Below are 19,754 nucleotides of genomic sequence, written 5' to 3'. Positions count from 1 at the left end.
TGAGTTGCTGCATTAGCCACCATTCGCTGCACAGAGAAGCTTCTCCAAAGAGGCCTGAGAGCCACACCACTCTATGGATATATGCAATGTTAGATGGCAGCTTGATACGACTTCCACTGAGCAAAATAACAACAGTAGGTTCATCCCTGGTGCCTGTGAGCCCCCCCCCCCAACAGGGATGGGTCATATTTACAGCACCAACAGAGCCATGCATGCATTTTCATGAATGGCTAATCTTGGTTTTTAACTTTATTGGATTGAGATGCATGCACAAGAGTACTAAAGCGCATCTTGGGCTTGTCTGTGAGGGCATTTCCAGAGATAAGATCATGAGGGCTCTGACCCAATGAATGGTTTCATCCATCCATGGACTTAAATGATGAATGGAATATGGTAGGTGGGAGAACTATGGAGGTGGGGCCTGGTCAGAGGGTGTAAGCCACTAAGGGTGTGTCTGTGGGAGCCATAGCTTGCCCCAGCTCTCTCCTGGTACTCTCTGACAAACTCTACCCACCATGATGAACTGAAAGTGGGGTCCTAGTCTTCATCCCTCATATCCACTCACCCCTCAAGTAAAGAACACAAGACGACCCCAAATGTAGTGAACTGTGGAAAGAAGACCATATCTCCCCACGGCATCTCTAGGGACAGGCAGTGGGGTAGAGCCTGCAAAGTCCACTCCAGTTGGGCTTCCCCTCCCCCACCACTGAGGTCTGTACCTGGAGGTGACTTCACTGATGTTCTGCTCTGTTGGGCTGTCGCTGTCATTAAAGAGCCCAGTCCAATTGGCGCGCTGGTCGCCCCTCTGCCAACCAAACTGGAAGCCTCTGGCAAGAAAATGAGGCAGTCGATATACACACTCATATGTTGGATTAGCCTCTCTAAGGGCCACATTCTATCACTGTACCACGTGACACAAGTTTCTGATTATACACTAGACAGAGAAGATGGTGGCAATTCCAACCATAGGGATGATGGTGGTAAGCCGTGGTCCTCCTTGCCATATTTACTCTTTTGCATCCTTCCCTTGGTCCATCTTTTCTACAGGGCACATATTTTACAGGTAGGGAAACTGAGCCTTACAAAGTCATAGGGCTCTTCTACCTTCTATCTGGTGCCCTCCCTCAGTTTCTTTTCCTAGAGACTTAAATGAAGAGAAGTCTATCACCAGTACTGTGCCAGACACAACTTCAAAGATCTTAATCCACCATGTGAGGACCCCACTTCTGGTTTAAGATGAAGGACTTTGCACATTTGTATCCATTCACTCTCTCCCCAAACCTGACAACAATGGCAGCAACACGATGAGCCAGAACGTGAGCACGAAGAGGAGGTAACAGAAGGGACCAGAAACAACAATAAATGACAGCAGGCGGAGGGGTAAGCGACCCGGGCCAGAGGGAGCAGCATCCAGATGGCCTGAAAGAAGCAGATCCATTCTCAGGACTTAACTGCAGAAAGATGAGGAAGGGAGGGCGCCGGGCTACTGCTGGTGGGCATTAGATGGTTCCAAAGCAGGAGGACTGGGTTAGGTCTACAGAGGCGGCAGTTAGGCACCTTCCATTACATGTGTGCACACACAAACCTGGGCATACCCGGGTCCCCTTCCCACACACCCTATAGACAGCAGCTCCTGGGGATGTTGGCTTGGGGAGGAGGGATTCTATACCCAAAGCAGGTACCCTCGAGGGCCGAACCGGTGCTCTAGAACCACGGTTTAGCGCTGTCCAACCTGAACCTCTGGAATCATAAGGATCATGATTCTTAGGCGGGAAAACCATGCAGCTTTTTAAATGGCTAAGAATAAAGAGGGTGTCCTCCTAAGTACCCTGGGACATGCTTTCTCCAGCCAGGACTGTGGACCCCAGGGCTGGAGAACCCTTTGTTGTGGGACTGTCCTGTGCTGTATATGGTGCTGGGTGATGTCCCCAAGTGTCTGTCATCTGCATTTGGCCTCCAACTCTCCTGTTATGATTATCAAAATATCTCCAGGTGAAAATGGCTCCTGGGGGTAAAATCACCCCTACTGGAAACCATTGCTATACAACAATGCATAGGATTTTCAAAACCCTCTAGTAATTGCCTGGCCCTTAAATGTGAGGAAATGATTAGTGATCACTTCTGGTGAAGAAAGCTTGAACCTCGAAGTCAGAATAGAACTAAAAAGGAAGGAAAAAAAGGGGGAACTCTGGGCATGGAGAAGAGGACAGATGGGAAAAGCTGAGGAAAATAGTTAATAAAAGAATTAATAAATAGCCTATTAGTGAAGGGACTGGGGGCAGCAGATGGTTTCTGAAGCTCTCTCATCCATACTCCTCTAATTAGCAGATGCCCTCCATCAATTCTCTGAACTTCTCGTGGTCTCTGTTGTCATAGTTCAAATGAATAAACAGCCTAGGATGTCTCTGGAGTCCTTGAGTGAAAGTATCACGGAAGTGAGCCATTGCTCCGGTGACCAGTTAGCTTGCTGAGGTCATTTTGCTCTACTCAGATGGAAATCACCAGAAGGCAAAGAATAGCTTTCCAGAATTGGTAGGCCTGGGTCCTTGAGCACCAAAGGCTTAGGAGCCCAGGCCGACAGACTCGGTGATTATAGCTCTTAAGCCCTGAGAACTGGAGGCTGTGACTTCAGGTTGCATTAGGCTTCAGGTGGCCTCAGAGGCTTATGGTTCTAGGTGCTTCAGCTGTAGGCTTGGTGACCTGGGCCTTGGCTACCAGCATCTGAGCACTTAGCAAAATGCATCTCTTGGGCTAGCAGCAGCTGCAGTAATAGCACTTGGCACCTGCCTAAGCCACAGTTCCCAGGGGTGCTGGAACCGTGGCCCTCAATAGAACCTGTAAAGTTCTCAAGCCTTGTGTGCCAAGCTTGGGCCTTTGGGCCTTTGAAGTTCTCTGGAGCATTCCAGTGGCTTGAGCCCCGAGTCTCTTCTAAAGCATTCATAATCTTCTGTTTGCATCTTCATCTTCCCGGTCTTGAACCCTTCACCACACCGCTCACTGCCACTGCTCCCTGCGGGAACTGCTCCAACTCACTCCCTGGACTCTTCAGCTACCTTCTTGCTGCTTTTGGTATTGCCAAAGCTGCTGCTCCAATTACCATCATTGCCACAGCCATGGCCACGGCCACTGCCACCTATTCCTCACGTTATAAGTTCTGCCTGCCCTACCCAGGACAAAGACCACTTAGGAGCCATCCCTTAAGGGAACTAACGATGCAACAGAAGCAGGAGGAATGCAGGAGACTCCCTAGCTGACTCAAAAAGCACAAGGGACAGACTAGTTACATAATTGTCCTCAGAAGGGGTGTGGCATGCAAATATGGAATTGTACTTTGCACCAATAACAGCACACCTTCCAGTTTCCCCCAATCCAAGAACTAATCACAAGCCATGTATAGGTGTAGCTGTGTCTCTTTTTGCTGTATCCCTGGGGGAGTACTCTTCCTCTCTCTACCTGTTGCAGAGAAGGTAGAGCATAGCAGCTGTAGTCAAGGACTGAGCTTTCTGAAGCAGCGTCAAGCTTGGTCATCTGGAAACCACTGAGACCTGGAAAAGCCAGAGTGAATGTTTCCAGTGCTGGAGCAGACTGGAGCAGTTGTAACTGGAACAAGACTTCCTAAACAGCTGCAGATGCCAGCCATGGTTGCGAGTGTTGCTTGTAGCAGGAGTAGAGCTTCTTCAAGGTGTTCATAAAGTATTCAAAGCCACCAGGCCACTATATAACAACCCAGTCAGTCACCTGAAGAGGAACTGCTTAGCTGACTGTGTCCTGCTCAGAGTAACAGAGCTCACGGGAGGAGTCCATCAACTGTCAGTCAGGTGGGTAAATGACAGCATTCCCACAGTTGTGCTCATTTTTTTCAAGGGAAAAAATTGAAGCACACTCATAATAAAGACCTAGGAAATATATATTCTTGTCAGGATAGCAGTGCTGAACACCCAGATATAAAGCCTTAAGGAGAGCTGGACCACTTTGATCTGCTTTCTCCAGTACCTACCAGCTCCCTCCTTGGGAGTCCTGTTCACCTGCCACAAGCAATGCTGACCCAGCTCCTAGCAGATTTTGGTCTGGGTCCTCTTGGGTCCTTACTAATGGATAGCTGCATACATGAAGTACTCCACACGTGCCTTGCTGAATGGCTGTTGTTGCTTTTCATCCCCTCCAGTCTCCATAGCAGAGAGAGCTTAACCCAGAAGAGGAGCAAAAACAGATGACAGAAGAGCCCCTGAAGCCAGCAGAAGAATGCCTGTCCAGATGCCAGTTGATTCAGAAAAGGGCATCGATCAACTTCATCTGATTCCATGGTTGTACATTGAAGTGTTTGTTGAAGTGATTATGCATTGCTCCTTAAGAAATCAGTGAGAGGGGCTGGAGAGATGGCTCAGAGGTTAAGAGCATTGGCTGCTCTTCCAGAGGACCAGGGTTCAGTTCCCAGCAATCACATGGTGACTCACAACCATCTATAATGAGATCTGGTGCCCTCTTCTGGCATGCAGCTGTACATGCAGAAAGAACACACTGTACACTAAATGAATAAATAAATCTTTAAAAAAAGAAAAAAATAAATCAGTGAGGTGTTTGTCAGCTTATGGGTGTGGTTTACCCGGGAGAGAGGCTTTTGTTGAGCACTTATTAGCAACAGGTGGTGCACATATAGAAGGTCTCATTAGCTTTTGTTGTAGATGAAAAACAAGAATCCCAGAATCTACTCGCATGCCTGAGGCTAAAGAGTGGCAAGACCTCTGCCCAGGGTTGACATCAAAGCTCTTAGCAAACCAAGGCCAAAAGGACATTTCTACCTGGGACTCTGCTATCTAACTGGTTGTGCTGGCTAGTGTTTTGTCAAAGGGGCAGAAAGTAGGGCCATTTGGGAAGAAGACAATCAGTTGAGAAAATACCTCTGTTAGACTGCTCTGTTACAGAATCTGTGGGGCATTTTCCTGAGTAGCAGATTGATGGGGCAGGGCCCCAGTCTACTGTGGGATGCCATTTCTAGGTGGTCTTGGGTTAAGGCATTTCTTGACAGCAAGACATGCAGAGCAAGAGTCTTAGTTAAGGTCTCGCTGCTGTGATGAAATGCCATGACCAAAGGCAAGTTGGAGAGGAAAGGATTTTTTTCTCTTTTGGCTTGTAACTTCCACATTGTAGTCCATCATAGAAGGAAGTCAGGTCAGGAACTCAACCCGGGCTGGAACCTGGATGCAGGAGCAAATGCAGAGGCCATGGAGGAGTGCTGCCTTGTTCCCCTGGCTTGCTCAGCCTGCCTTTTTTTTTTAAGTTTATTTAATTTTATTTTATAAGTATAAGGTTGTCAGATTCCCTCAAACTGGAGTTACAGACAGTTGTGAGCTGCCATGTGGGTGCTGGGAATTGAACCCGGGTCCTCTGGAAGAGCAGACAATGCTTTTAACCACTGAGCCATCTCTCCAGCCCTCATCCTGCTTTTTTATAGAACCCAGGACCACCAGCCCAGGGATTGCACCACCCACCATGGGTTGGGTCCTCCCCCATCAATCACTAATTAAGATGCCTGACAGCTGAATCTTATGGAGGCATTTTCTCAAACAGTGCTCCCTCCTTTCAGATGACTCTAGCTTATGTCAAGTTGACATAAAACTAGCCAGGACAGTTGCTCCCTTGTCAACTTGACACACAAATATATCACTCTTAACCATAACCTAACATTTCCCCAAGACCACACATTAAAGTCAACATCATAATATAAAACATTTTACAAACTTAAAGAGTTCCACAGTCTTTACAAATTCAAACACTTTAAATTCAGTCTATTTTAAAATCCAAAGACTCCTTTAAGACCTAAAATCTATTTAAAAATTCAATCCCTCAACTGTGGGCTCCTGTAAAATAAAAAGTGTTAAATACGTTCTTGCTTCGAGAAGGAAGAACCAGGACACCGTTGCAATCTGAACAAAACCAAACTAAACTCCAAAATGTAAATCACTACAGGTCCAGCTATCTGGGATTCACACATGGTCTTCTGGGCTCCTCCAAAGGGTTTGGGTCCCTTCTCCAGCTCTGCCCTCTGAAGCACACACAGCTTATCTTCTAGGCTCTGGCTGGCTCCACTCCACTGCTGCTGGTGGTCCTTCCAACATCTCCAAAATGCTGGTGTTTCTGCTGCACCTGGGTTCCACTTTCACCAATAGCCTCTCCTGGGCTCTTCCCATGGTACCAAGCATCTCTCTATGACCTCTTCAGTCCTGGGGCATCAACTGCTACTGAGGCTGTACCTTCTCCAATGGCCTACCTGCCCTCTCACAGTACCAAGCCTCTGCTGCTCTCTGTGACACCGTCATTCCTTCAAAGCCAACACTACATTGGTGACTCTTACACATTACCAAGTTTGGCCTCTGGGACAGAGCTGTGCTCCCAGGGAACACTTCCCAGAGGAGTTCACCTCAATTGTGCTGGTCTCTTCATAATCAATGCTAATTTCTCAGCTCCAGCTGAGCAGCATCAGTTGTCCCAGGAAGACAACAGTTTTACTTTAGGGGTTCAGGTCATTTGTTAATCAGAGCCAATGCTTCAGCTCCAGCTGACCAGACACCACAGCCTGATAGAGCCTTTGCTTCCCTCTGAAACTTCACCATCATCTCCCTACTCTCAACATTCTCTTTCCAAGCTCCTACAAAAGACTTTCCCAAGCTTTATTCACTTAGTGGCTTTTCCAGCCCCAAATTCCAAAGTCCTTCCACAATTCACCCAAAAGCAACATGGTCAGGTCTTTCACAGCAATACCTAACAATCCTCGTACCAATTTCTGTCTCAGATAAGATTTCTATTGCTGTTATAAAACACCTTGACTGAAAGCAAGTTGTGGAGCAAAGGATTTATTTGGCTTACACTTCCATACTGTAGTCTATCATTTACGGGAGTCAGGACAGGAACTCAAACAGGGCAGAAACCTGGAGGCAGGAGCAGATGCAGAGGCCATGGAGGGTGCTGCTTACTGGCTTGTTACTTCTAGCTTGTTCAGCCTGCTTCCTTATAGAACCCAGGACCACCAGCCCAGGTATGGCACCACCTACAATGGGCAGGCTCCTCCTCCATTCCTCACTAATTTAAAAAATGCCCTACATCTAGATCCTATGGTAGCACTCCCTCCTTTCAGATGACTCTAGCTTGTGTCAAGCTGACATAAAACTAGCCAGGACACTCCAAGGAATGGGTGTTAAGAAACATAAGTCTGCACCTCCTGTAGCCGGGTGAGGGAGGGGGACACCAACCCACACATTAAAACCTTCAACCCAAAATGTGTCTTATCTACAAGAAATGCAGGGGCAAAAATGGAAGAGAGATTGAGGGAATGACAAACCAGTGACTGGTCCACTTTGAGACCCACCCCAGGGAGAGGGGGGCCACTGTCACTATCAATGATGCTCTGCTATGCTTGCAGAGAAGAGTCTAGCATAACTGTATTCTGAGAAGCTTTGTCTGTCATCTGATGGAGACAGATGCAGTGGCCCAAGGCTAAGCAATGGGCCAAGAGTGCTGCAGAAGAGCAGGAAGAAGTCTAGAGGGAGCCAAAGGGGCCAAAGACACCACAAGAAGCCCAACAGAGTCAACTAACCTGGGCCCGGGCAGGGGGTGGGGGCTCACAGAGACTAAACCAGCAACCAAAAAGCTTGCATGGACTGAGCCTGGACACCCTACACACATGTAGCAGATGTGCAGCTTGGTCATCATGTGGGTCCCCTAACAACAGGAATAGGGGCTGTCTCTGACTCTGTCAGCACAGTTACTGCTGGTCACTTTCCCCTAGCTGGACGGCCATGTCACTCCCCGGTGGGAGATGATGAGCTTAGTCTTGCCATGACTTGAGATACCAGAGTGAATTGGTAATGATTGGGGGCCTCCCCTTTTCTGGGAGGAAGGAGAGAGGGAATGGGAAGAGGGCCCAATGGGAGTGGGACTGGGAAGAGAAAGGGAAGGGGCCTGGAATAGGGATGTAAATAAATGGAGGGGGAAAAACTAACCAGGACAGCAAGCCAGCAAGCAGCTTTCCTCCAGGGCCTCTGCTTCTGTTCTTGCCTCTAGGTTTCTACTGAAGTTCCTACCCTAACTTGTCTCAATGATGGACTGTGATGTGGAAGTGTAAGCCAAATAAACCCTTATTCCTCTCCCCCCACACCCCTGTTTCTTTTGGTCATGGTCTTTATTGTATCAGTAGAAAGCAAACTAGGACAGTGGTTTACAAATGTATTTAAATAGTCTGGCAAGAAAAACGTTCCATGGACTGCTCAAAAGGTCATCTAGCCATACCGTCACCCACAAATGACTGTCACCCACAAAAACTCCCAGAGTTATGCAAAGATCAACATATAGTCATTAAGTGCAAGTCCGAGCAGAAGATGAGGTGCTCACTATAAATTAAATAGACAAAAAGCAGGCTACCCAAGAGGGTGTAGCGTGTCCTGTTTTATAAGGTTTTCGGCCATAAAGCTGGTTATCTTTGTATGTGGCACTAAAGCTTATTCTTTTTTTTTTTAGACTAGTAATGTTTTCTGGTTTATCTAAAAAATTGATTATACTATTTCTAAAAGCAATTATTATGTAATTTAAGTTCCATTCCTCAGCTAACTAAAGGAGCTGTCTACTATTACCCAATTCAACCATAACGAGAAAGGCTTACTTAAGATGAAGCGGGATGACACAGCGAAGTTTCCTTCAGTCTTGCCTGTAAGCAGCAAACATTTCTGACGCCTCCCACTGGGAAAAACTAGCCACTGGGGACTGGTGGTTAACGAGGAGCATGTTCTTGCGTTTGAATGCTTACCATGAACGTGAGGCAGCAAAGCTAACCCACATGAAAATCTCAATAAGCAAAAAAATAATGCACATGAGGCCTAAGCTAGCACACATGGAAATATTAGCACAAAGTTTTTCTCTGACTTCTACCTGTACACCATGGCACGCATACACATACACACATAAACATAAGTTTTTAAATAAAAATGAGCTGCCTATGATAAACTCATGATCTAAGAGAGCCTTAAAGCAGGCATGGACAGCTTTGCAGCACTTTTATTATTGTATGCAGACTTGTGTGTATGCGTGTGTGTGTGTGTGTACGCCCATGTGTGCTTATACCTGAAGAAGTCAGAACTCGACACCTGGAGTCTTTATCACTGTCCACCTTCCTTTTTGAGGCAGGATCTATTACTGAATCAGAAGCCCCCTGGCTGGCCAGCAGGCACCAGGAATCCCTGACCTCTGCCACTCCAGTTCCAGGATCATAGATGTTTGGCACCAAAGCCTCCTTTTCACATGGGGTCTGTGGATCACATTCAAGTCTTTGTACTTGAACTGTCTCTGTGGTCCCAAAGGAAACAGCACATAAATTGTCTCAACTAATATGCTGAAGGCTGAGTCAGTCAGTATCTAGTGGCTTCATGCCCTGATAGCTTATGGTGTCCCTTAACTGTCCATAGGTTCTCCTAATACATGGCTGACAAAATATTTTCGTTCATCATTTCCTGCTTCTGAAATAAGAGGTGGATCCACGGAGGCTCAGCTTCCTGCTGTGGTGACAGTTGCTGATGACAAGCAGCAGGCTCAGCCAGAACCCTGGTATATGACCTTCAGATATAGAATTGGATCCTCTACTCCCAAAATGATCTCATTGTCATCTGAGGGTGCGGGAGCTGCCTAGGCTGACTTGGGTGGCTACCAAGGAAACTCTGGAGAACAGGGAAAATCACTTCTCAAAGAATCTGAAACAGGAGGCAATGCTCACAGAGTTTTATTACCTCCATTAATAATATCCTCCAGAAGTGGTGAGGCATTGTCTTACTTAAAATTTACTAGTGGGTCTGGAAAAAACAAAACATGTTTTCTCTTTTTCTGCTTCCTACTCCACATGAGGTGAACTTAAACCTGTCACACTCCCACCGCCGTGACATTCTGCCCAGTGAATCCCTTAAAAAGGACAGCAAGCACTGAGAGGCAAAGTGAGCACAAACCCCCATTCCTAACCCAGAAGTTATCTCCAACTGACATCCACTTGTAAATGAAAAAAAGTTGGTTTTCTCCAGCAAAGTCTCACTGGGTATACAAACCCCTCTAAAGGGCAGGGAAAGAGATGGTCAGCACAAAATGGACCCAATGGTATCTTTGGAGAGTCCTTGTCTTATTTTGCCAACACATTTTTTTTAATTGACAAAGTATTATTTGTTTATTTATTTTGTACTTTACAGGTTCTTTGCTTATACATTATGGCTTACAGTTTTGTGTTTAATGGGATCCCTGTGTGAGTGAATGTATCTCTGCTTCTATGTGTGTCTTGACTCTGATTTGCTCAGTTTTGTTTTAACCCATTTTATTTTATTGTATTATAGGTCTTGTTTGTTTTCTAACAAAAGACAGAAAGGGGGTGGACCCTGATGGGAGGGGAGGTGGAGAAGATCTTGGAGGGGTAGGAGGAGGGGAAAATATAATCAGAACACAGTGTATGAAAAAAAAATCCATTTCCAATAAAAGGAAGAAAGAGAGAGAAGGAAGGAAGGAAGGAAAGAAGGAAGGAAGGAAGGAAGGAAGGAAGGAAGGAAGGAAGGAAGGAAGGAAGGAAGGAAGTAAAGAAGGGGAAACAGAAAGCTGGACCTGGGCTCCAGACGTTTCCAGAAAGCAAAAAGGCAGAGCAGCTGAGGGCACTATGGTTTGGGGAGTCCCCAGAAGGTCTTTTTCCATACAAGACCTCCAAGATCTTCACACAATGTTGTGGGTAGAGGGAGGATGCCCCAGCAGGGATAAATTTTCCTAGCTGATTGTGGAGCCTTGAATCTTGGCAGTTGGGAGACTGAAGCAGGAAGACGTTGAATTTGAAATCTTGTCTCAGATTTAATTAATTGATTAATTCCCACCAATAGTAGATGAGGCTGAATAATACTTTTAACTAAATAATTTTAAACGATCCATTTCCTTCTCAACAAGCTCAGCTTGTGAAATGAAAGGTCCAGCTGTCCTCAGATGTTTAGCATTGTTCAGCGCAGCTGGCTGAGGGTGCATTTCTTTTATTTGTCCATTCTCCTTTTGTTATGACATGCTGCGTATATTCTATTATAGCATCCTGTGCGCATCACACAGCCATGAGGCTGGGTGCCCAGGTTTGCAGTAGTCTTGACCCAAGTGCTAAATTCTAGTTAGAGAAGCAGTTCTCAACCTGTGGGCCATGACCCCTTTGGAGCTGAACTTTCCTTTCACAGGGGTCACCTAAGACCATCGGCAAGCGCAGATATCTACCGTACAATTCATAACAGTAACAAAATTCCAGCTATGAAGTAGCAGCAAGAATAATTTTATGTTCTGGAGTCAGCACAACATGAGGAGCTGTCTTGAATGGTCTCAGCACTGGGAAGGTTGGGAACCGCTGAACTAGAGGGAGCCGGACACTAAGACAATAAATAACTTGCTGACAAAAGAGTGTGCCAGAGGGTGAAAGGCATGGTGAGAAACAATGAGGGACACAGGGCTTGGTGTGTGCCCTTTCGGGATAAGAGTAGGGAGGACTCTCATTGTGAGCAGGGATTTCTGGGAAAGAATGCCCAGCAAGGATGGGCAGCAAAGCCCCGAAGCACATGGACCAGGAAGCCAGACCAGGGTGGCAGCTGCTGAAGCCTCAGTTCATGGAAGCCATGCCACCTGTCTCTGCTCCCTTAACGCTGTCTTCAAGGAGGTTCCCCGATTTCAGAAATGCCCTAGGAGTTCTGGGGAACTAATAGTGTAATCACAAGGTTCCTTTCTGTGGCTGCTTTGCCCCTCGCTACTGACTCATGATTTTTCTCTCCAGAATAAATGTTACTAGAAAACCACAGGACAGAGGTGGGGGGTGAGGGGTAGTGTCCATTCTCTCACAGTCCGCCCATGGGGCATGATTATCAGGTTGGTCCCCTACTCTCCCCACTCCGCAAAAGGGAAGAGGTTAGCAAGCTGGTGGCAGAGAGGAGAACATGAGAGCTCTGAATGGACAAGGATTGGTTTCTTGAGTTTTTCCTGGGTGCAACTGAGCCAGGGAGAGTCTAATGCCTTGTAGCTCCGAAGAAACCTTGGAAGGATGCAAGACCCACAGTGCAGAGGGACAGAGGAAAGAAATCAATGCTTGTGTGTCACCCAGCCAAGGATGGGTTCAGAGGAAGAACACAAAGCAAGTTCCAGGCTGAGCTCTGGGGCCAGGCCCAGCACAGTTATTCTTAACATTTAGCTGAGACTCAGAATTTCTACTGCACACCCCATCCCCTCCCTGGCCAGCTCCCTCAGCTTACCTCCAGGGGACACACACACACACACACACACACACACACACACACACACACACTGGATGCCTGGGCCACCCAATACTGCACATCTTCCCCAACTGCTTTTTGCTAACAACCGGCTTGACATTTATTTCAAGGAGGGACTGCTTACAAGAAATAAAAGGTTGTTATCTTACATTACGATTCATCTAATGAATGAGGGAAAAAGAGTACACCCCAGGCTTAACCACATTCACAACAGCATAGAACCCCCAACAGGCTCTATCTCTCGAGGGTGCCAAGCTGGAGAGCAAGCCTTTATCTAGGAAACCTTTGAGGGGAACATTCCAGATCCAGGTTACAGCGATTCCAAATCCAGTCAATGGAACCTGACAGTTCTCTAAAACAAAATCATCATCTCCTCCTCTCCCCCGACCCAGTACAAATCGGAGTTAGTGTTTAATGGACGCTCCTTAGAGAAGGGAGCTTTCTGGTTCCCTTTGTATGCATCCAGTCACCTGACACCTAATGGGAGTCCCTGTGCTGGATCCTAAGAAATGAGATGAAGAAAGAACCTCTTGCAGGGACCTTACAGGCTGAGTGGCTTTACACCGGCTCCTCTGTACTGTAGATCAGGTCCTCCATGTCCCACAGAGACCCACCCACTGAAGGCTTGGTCACCAGCCTGTGGTGCTGTCTGGAGAGGGTACAAGCTTTCATTGGTGAGTGTTAGTCACTGTTCTCTTGCTGTGAAGAGTCACCATGACCTCACAACTCTTATTAGGGAATGCATGGAACTGTTTGCTTGCTTACATTTTCAGAGAATCAATCCATTATCATCATGGCAGGAAGCATGCTGGCCAGCAAGCATGTGGCTGAGAGTTTCATCCCAATCCATAGGCAAGAGAGACAGAGACAGACAGACAGAAAGACTGAGAGACTGGGCCGACCCGAGCTTTTGAAACCTCAAAGCCCAACCCTAGTCACATACCTCCTCCAACAAGGCCACTCCTCCTAATCTTTCCTAACCAGTTTACCTCAGCATGCAAATATATGAGTCTGTGGGGACATGCTCATTCACATGAGCACAGGTGGGGTCTGGAGGAAGTGAGCTAGGTAATTATGTGTACCTTGAAGGGCATACTGGATTACAAGCTCTTCTCTTTCTATTGCTCCCTGGCTGTCATGAGGTGAGCAGCCTCATGCCCCACAAGCTTCCACTGTGACTTGTTGCCTCACCGCAGGCCAGAGCGATGACAAAATCAGCCATGCACTGAACCCCTAAATCTGCAAGTCCAGACAAACCTTCCCTTCTGCAAATTGGCCACTGTCACCATGGCAGCTCAATAGCACATTTACCAACTGTGCCGTAGAGAAGTGAAGTAGAGAGGACTGTGTCTATTGAACAGGGCTGTGGCGTGGGGTCAGTGGCATATCCTCACATTGGAGTGAGCCTGGTTCATGACTCCTCATCAATATTTACCCCAATAAATATTACCTGATGAGCCCTTTTTCTAGTGTGTGTGTTGGGGGGGTGGAAGAAAGATCCATAGGATAATCATTAGCATTAACAGCTAAGTGGGGAATTTTTTAGGTGAGGGGTAAATGAACTTAATAAAGAGAAACTAAACCCTACACAAGGCTAACCTTCCCCCCCCCAAAAAAAAAAAAAGCGGGAGAGAGAAAAAAGGAAAAAAAAAAAAAAAAAAAGTCAAAAAGAACTGGAGGGAGATAGATTAAAAAAAAAAAAAAGAAGAAGAAGAGATGTAATACAAGAGTGCATAGGGTATCACCTTGTTCCCAAAGGACACTGAGGAAGGGACAGGAACTCCGATCCTTCTCTTTGTACAGGGCACATAGCAGGGTATGGCAGGACCCAACAGAGCCCAACAAGGGCACAGCAGCATGCTGAAGAAGGCTCTCCACTCAGGCTCACGCAAGCATAGACCTGACACAGAGGGCAGGGTCTCAACACACTTTATTCCCTGGCTCCTTACCCTCGGTCGTGCAGCAGCAGCTCAGAAGCAGCACCCTAACCAGCCAAGCTGTAAAGCTACCATGCTTACAACATAGCTCCTTCCCCAAGCAGGCCACAGTTCGCTCAGCAGGCTTTTGTCTTTCTAGGACATCCCATGCCCCAAGTGCCATATTCTGGATAGACAGAGCCACCTGCCATGATCCCAACCTCTTCTTGGGCTGCACCTGTTTCTTTGGGAAGTGGAACAGCAAGCTGTGTTCCCAGAATGTGGTGAGGGCTGGCTTCATGATAAAAGCCTCAAAATACACGCAAAGGCAGCACAGAGGCAGGGTGTCCTTTTTCTTGACCCAATTTCCTAGTCTCAAGTCTCAGGTGTACACCAGCCTAGATTTGTACCCTGGGGGTATCAGAAAAAGGAGACTGGGCCATACACACACACACACACACACACACACACACACACACACACACACACACTCACACACACACACACAAGTCCTCTACACTTGGCTCAATAGAAGAAACCTCAGTCTATCCACTGTACAAAGAAGTAAGCCACAGCACAGTGCTTTGCTTAGCATCTAAGTGCTGCCAGCATGGGTGCTGGGAATTCAAGGGACAAAGGGACACTGTGGGCTGGGAATGAAGGAGTGGGAGGACTTAGATGACCAGGCATCCAGTTAGGAACAGGACAGGAGACTTGGACACAGCATGGCTAGAAGCATGAGTTAGGGCAGATGTCATGCATGTACACGACTCTTGGCTGAGAGGTGAAACATTGGACTTCAAGGTGGACTTCCTGCACACAAACTGACTATTAGGAGGAAGACTCCCATATGCATGTATGGGGTGGAAGACAGGGCCATTCAAGGAACTCAACTTCCAACAAAAGAGTACATACACTGCATGGCAGGGCTGTGATGTGCCTTCACACGCTCAGGAATGAAGGCTCCTTCCTCATTTGTTGGGGTTAGTGTGAGCTGGCAGCATCAGCTCTTAGCCCCACACCCACCTTAGAATTGTCTTAGGTAAGGAGGGCCGCTTCCCCCAAGGTTAAATCCCTTCCAGGGAGAGCTCTGATCCTTTAACTGATCACACGTTGCTGCAAAGACCTAACTTCTCACCCCAAACCCAGGCAAATCTGAAGGGCCATCCAGGGGAGTCTCCCGTGTTCAGCTGAGGCTGTCTCTGTTTCTTTCTCTCTCTCTCTCTCTCTCTCTCCTTTTCTTTGCTCTTGACCCCTAAGCTCCCTTAGTAGATATCTGCACTCTAACGGCTCACCCAGAGACTGCTTCTCAGGAAGCCCAGCCCCACCTGTGGTGCCTTCCCACACAAATGCTAAGACAATGATGAAAACATCCCCAAGTCTCTTCTTCCATCATGAAGATGACAAGGAAAGAAGTGTTGTGTGTGTCTGAAGCCAGAGCTACCCAGGGAACATGAACCAATCCCAGAGATCTATGTTATCCATGCCCAAAATGGTCTCCCTAAAGTGAAGGGTCACTCCAGAAACTCTGGCATAAAGTCAAAACTACTACTCAAAAAGGCAAGAATGGTTTCCAAGAAGCAAGATATATGAAACACACAAAACAAGATGATGGAAATTAATCCTTAGTTGTATGTAATCACAGCAAGTACAAATGTGTTAAGGTATCTGATTAAAAGCCAATGATTATGGCAATAAATACACAAGCTGTGACTGCACCCTGGTTACAAGAGGGGTTATATAAAAGGCATGGATGCTCAAGTTGGAGGGCGGGGAGAGTACCATAAACATCACCTTCTCTCACCAAACAGTTGAGTCAATATAGTTTTCAAATAAAATTCATTGAGTTATATAGACTTTGAGTCTGTTTCATTGTGTGTGTGTGTGTGTGTGTGTGTGTGTGTGTGTGTGTGTGTGTGCTTGCAAGGTTTTTATAATAACATTTATTAAAATTTGTTTGTTTGGTTTTTTTTAAGAAGGTAAAAGAAGCCAGGTATGGTGGCCCACCCTCTTAATCTCAGCACTCAGGAGGCAGGCAAATCTATGTGAGTTCCAGACCAGCCGGTCAGTGGATTGCTGTGAGTTCAAGGCCAGGCTGGTCTATAAAGCAAAGCCAGGACAGTCAAGGCTACACAGAGAAAAAAAGATCTTGGTGTCATTATCTATATGGCCTAAGGGCTGCCTTGGGTCTTAGGCCTTTTCCCCAGGAGACATAAGCGGCTGGTCTTCTACAACATTCATCAAAACTTATAACTTTTGTGCTTCAAAGAATACCAGTAAAGGAGTGAGAAGCTGTGGTGTAGCTCACTTGCCTGGCATGATCCACAGGGCCACAGACATTTTATTTAACAAATAAAGGAGGGGCAGGGGAGGTAGCTCAGCAGTCATTTACTGCTCTTGTCAAAACCCAGGTTCTATTCCCACATGGTAGCACATGAGCCCACATGCTAGCTCCTAACCCTCTGTCTCTCCAGATCCGGGTGATCTGACCCCTCTTCTGGTCTTTGTACTATAGGCAAGGGGTGCACATGAATACATGAGGCAAAACACTCATACACATAAAATAAAAATAAACAAGTCAGGGTCGGTGCTGGAGAGATGGCTCAGCAGTTAAGAGCACTGACTGCTCTTCCAGAGGGCTCACATTTGAGTACCAACAGTTCACAACCATTTATAATTCCAGTTTCAGGGGATCTGACTCCTCCTGGCCTCTAACGGCACCACGCACACAGGTGGTGCACAGACATACATGTAGGCAAAATACCCATTCATATAACAATAAATGAATTATAAAAAAAAATTTAAATAAATAAAATAGAAAATATAATTCATAGAATGATAGAAATGCTCTATTAATAATACATGACAAGTGACTTACATTTGGAATATATAAAGGACTCTTACAAATTAATTTTTTTTTAAAGTAAACCCTCCAATTTTAAAATAGGTGCAGGACTTGAATTGACATTTTTCCCAAAGACGAGACACACACAGCCAAGGAGCATACAAAAATCTGTTCCGCTCCATCAGTCATCTGGAAAAGGCAAGCTAAGGCCCCGTAAGATGCTTCTTTGAAACCAAGGAATGGCTGTGGTCAAAAAGAATAATAAGATGAGCTTTCATAGATGAGAACCCAGAAGGCTCACACACTGCTGGGTATTGAGTGGTGTGGCCACCCTGGAAAACATCTTCCCATGGTAAATAAAGACCAGTATTTTTCTAACTAAAGGTGTACTCCCAATAGTTGGTTATAAAGCCAAATTTAATGGATTGTTCCCAGGTTTTAAGGAAGATTTTACAATGATAAAATGAACAGCCTGGGGCCAGCAAGATAACTCAACCTATAAAGGTCCCTGCTGCAAGCCTGACAAGCAGGTTGTTCCCCAGGAGCCACACAGTGGAAGGAGAGAATCGACTCCCAAGTTGACCTCCGTCCTGCACATTCATGCTCTAGCACCCTGCATGCATGCACATGCAAGAAATCAGTAAGTGTAAAAAGCTACATAGTCTGAACTTGACCATTTTACCCAGTTGTGAGCACACAGCCAGGAACACTAAGCTCATCTATTTTGTTTTTTCATCTTCCCGAGTAGAATTTTTTTACTCATTAAATGATGACTAATATCTCATCCTCCTCAAAGCCTCCAGCAATCGCTTTTCTACTTTCTGTCTCTGTGTTTGGTAACTCGAAATACTTTACCAAAGTGGAGTTATACAGTCCTGGCCCTTTGTCTGTCTCATTACATTTAGTATAATAGCTTCAAGCTTCATCCATGGCGCAGTCTGTTAGAACCTTCTTCTTCTTAAGACTGAATAATAAATATTTTATATGGAGATGGAGACAGAGAGAGAGAAAGAGAGAGAGATCCTGAGACTATATAACCCTGGCTGGCCTGGAACTCACTATGTAGAAAAGGCTGGCTGGCCTCGAACTCACAGAGAGCCACCTGCCTCTGCCTCCCAAATTCTGGGATTAAAGGCATGTGCCACCACTCCCTGTTTCCAATAATATATATATATATATATATATATATATATATATATATATATATATATTAATGAAATAGAAAAGTGGATTTTTTTTTTCAGTGCTAGAGACTGAATGCACAGCATCATACATGCTAGGTATTATACCATTCCCATTGAAAGTTCTTCTAAAGATTTTGTTTATTATTTTCATTTTATGTGTATGAGCATTGGCCTGCATGTGTGAAAGGGCAGCATGCTTGTGTATTGCCCACAGGGGCCAGAAGAGAGCGGTGGATCCTGTGGAATGGGAACTACAGACAGTTGTGAGCCATCATGTTGATGCTGGGAACTAAATCCAGGTCCTCTGTAAGAGGCTGCTGAGCATTTTCTCCAGCTTCCCTACAAAGTTTTATTTTCGTGAAATTGAGTAGAAAATGTTGAGCACACTTTTCATAGTATGGCCAAATATTACTTCACAGAGTGCTATCCCCAAGCAGGATAAATGTTCTCACTGCACATCACCGTCACAGAAGTTCTCACTGCTTTGACAGCAGGTAATTCCCACACCCTTGTTGAATAGCCTGACTCTTCCCTGTGTGTCATTTCAGAGCATCTTTCAAAAAAGTTGCTGGCTTGCTCCAGATAGACTGCCTTCCACATCCGAGCAAATACACACTCAAACTCTTCGTGGTCATTCCCCAACACCCTCCTTCTTACACACTGTCCAACTCTTCACACTCTGTGCCGTCTCACCTGGCCAGGCAATGCAGCCCTAGCCCTGCTCTGTGTAGACAGCTCAATCCTCCCTACTTTTCATTCCTTGCTTGTGCTGGGCTTCTGAACCTCCCTCCCACCTTCTGTGCCCAAGGATTATTCCTCTTTCTTTAAGACCTCTTCAAATGTCCTCTATAAGCCAAATAAGCCTTTTCCTAAAGCAGCTCCCTCCTCACCCTGCCCATGTCTGCATGAATGCCCTCTGTCTTCCTCGCAGCCCCCATGCTCCCTTTCTCTGTACCTGGGGCCTTGCGCATGCTAGCCTCAGCACTTCCAGTGGTACTCAGTGCAGAGTACTCAGTGCAGTGTGCACCGTGTACAGCAAGTACTGTGTATAGAACATACTCAGTGTATAGTATGTACTCCATGTACAGTAAGTACTTCGTGTATAGAACATACTCAGTGTATAGCAAGTACTTGGTGTATAGTATATACGGAGTGTAAAACAAGTACTTAGTGTACAGCAAGTACTCAGTGTATAGCAAGTCCTCAGTGTATATAGGAAATAGTCAGTGTATAGCAAGTCTGAAGCAGGCATGGGAAGCAAACACATCCCAGCTTTGTTCCTTCCTGGTCCTTTCCTCCAGAGCCATGGTGTATGCCTTCTTCTGCAGAGAGATAGCACTCACTAGGCTATCACACTGCTCCCCTTGTAATCTACCAAGCTGCATCCCTAGAATTTCAGTGGCTTATGGTGGTCCTTGTCAAAAGTGCCCATTGGATATCCCAGGGAAAGGCCAAGGGCCCAGGATAGATAGATAGATAGATAGATAGATAGATAGATAGATAGATAGAT

At 46.1% G+C, this 19,754-nt stretch overlaps 1 protein-coding gene across 2 annotated transcripts in view; it reads right to left on the bottom strand.

Moving 5' to 3' along the window:
- Window positions 1–19,754, bottom strand: part of St8sia5 (ST8 alpha-N-acetyl-neuraminide alpha-2,8-sialyltransferase 5) — a 63,304-nt gene that overhangs the window by 40,218 nt on the left and 3,332 nt on the right. The window contains exon 2 of one of the 2 annotated variants that reach the window (XM_055622694.1): window positions 720–827. The exons of the other annotated variant lie outside the window; for it this stretch is intronic. Coding sequence (XP_055478669.1) covers window positions 720–827 — 108 coding nt within the window. The remainder of the gene's footprint in view (window positions 1–719; window positions 828–19,754) is intronic. 2 annotated transcript variants of the gene reach the window in all.

Source organism: Psammomys obesus, unplaced genomic scaffold, assembly GCF_907164565.1.
Source record: "Psammomys obesus unplaced genomic scaffold, mPsaObe1.curated_primary_1811, whole genome shotgun sequence".
Taxonomy (NCBI): domain Eukaryota; kingdom Metazoa; phylum Chordata; class Mammalia; order Rodentia; family Muridae; genus Psammomys; species Psammomys obesus.
This window is presented reverse-complemented; position numbering and strand designations above follow the sequence as displayed.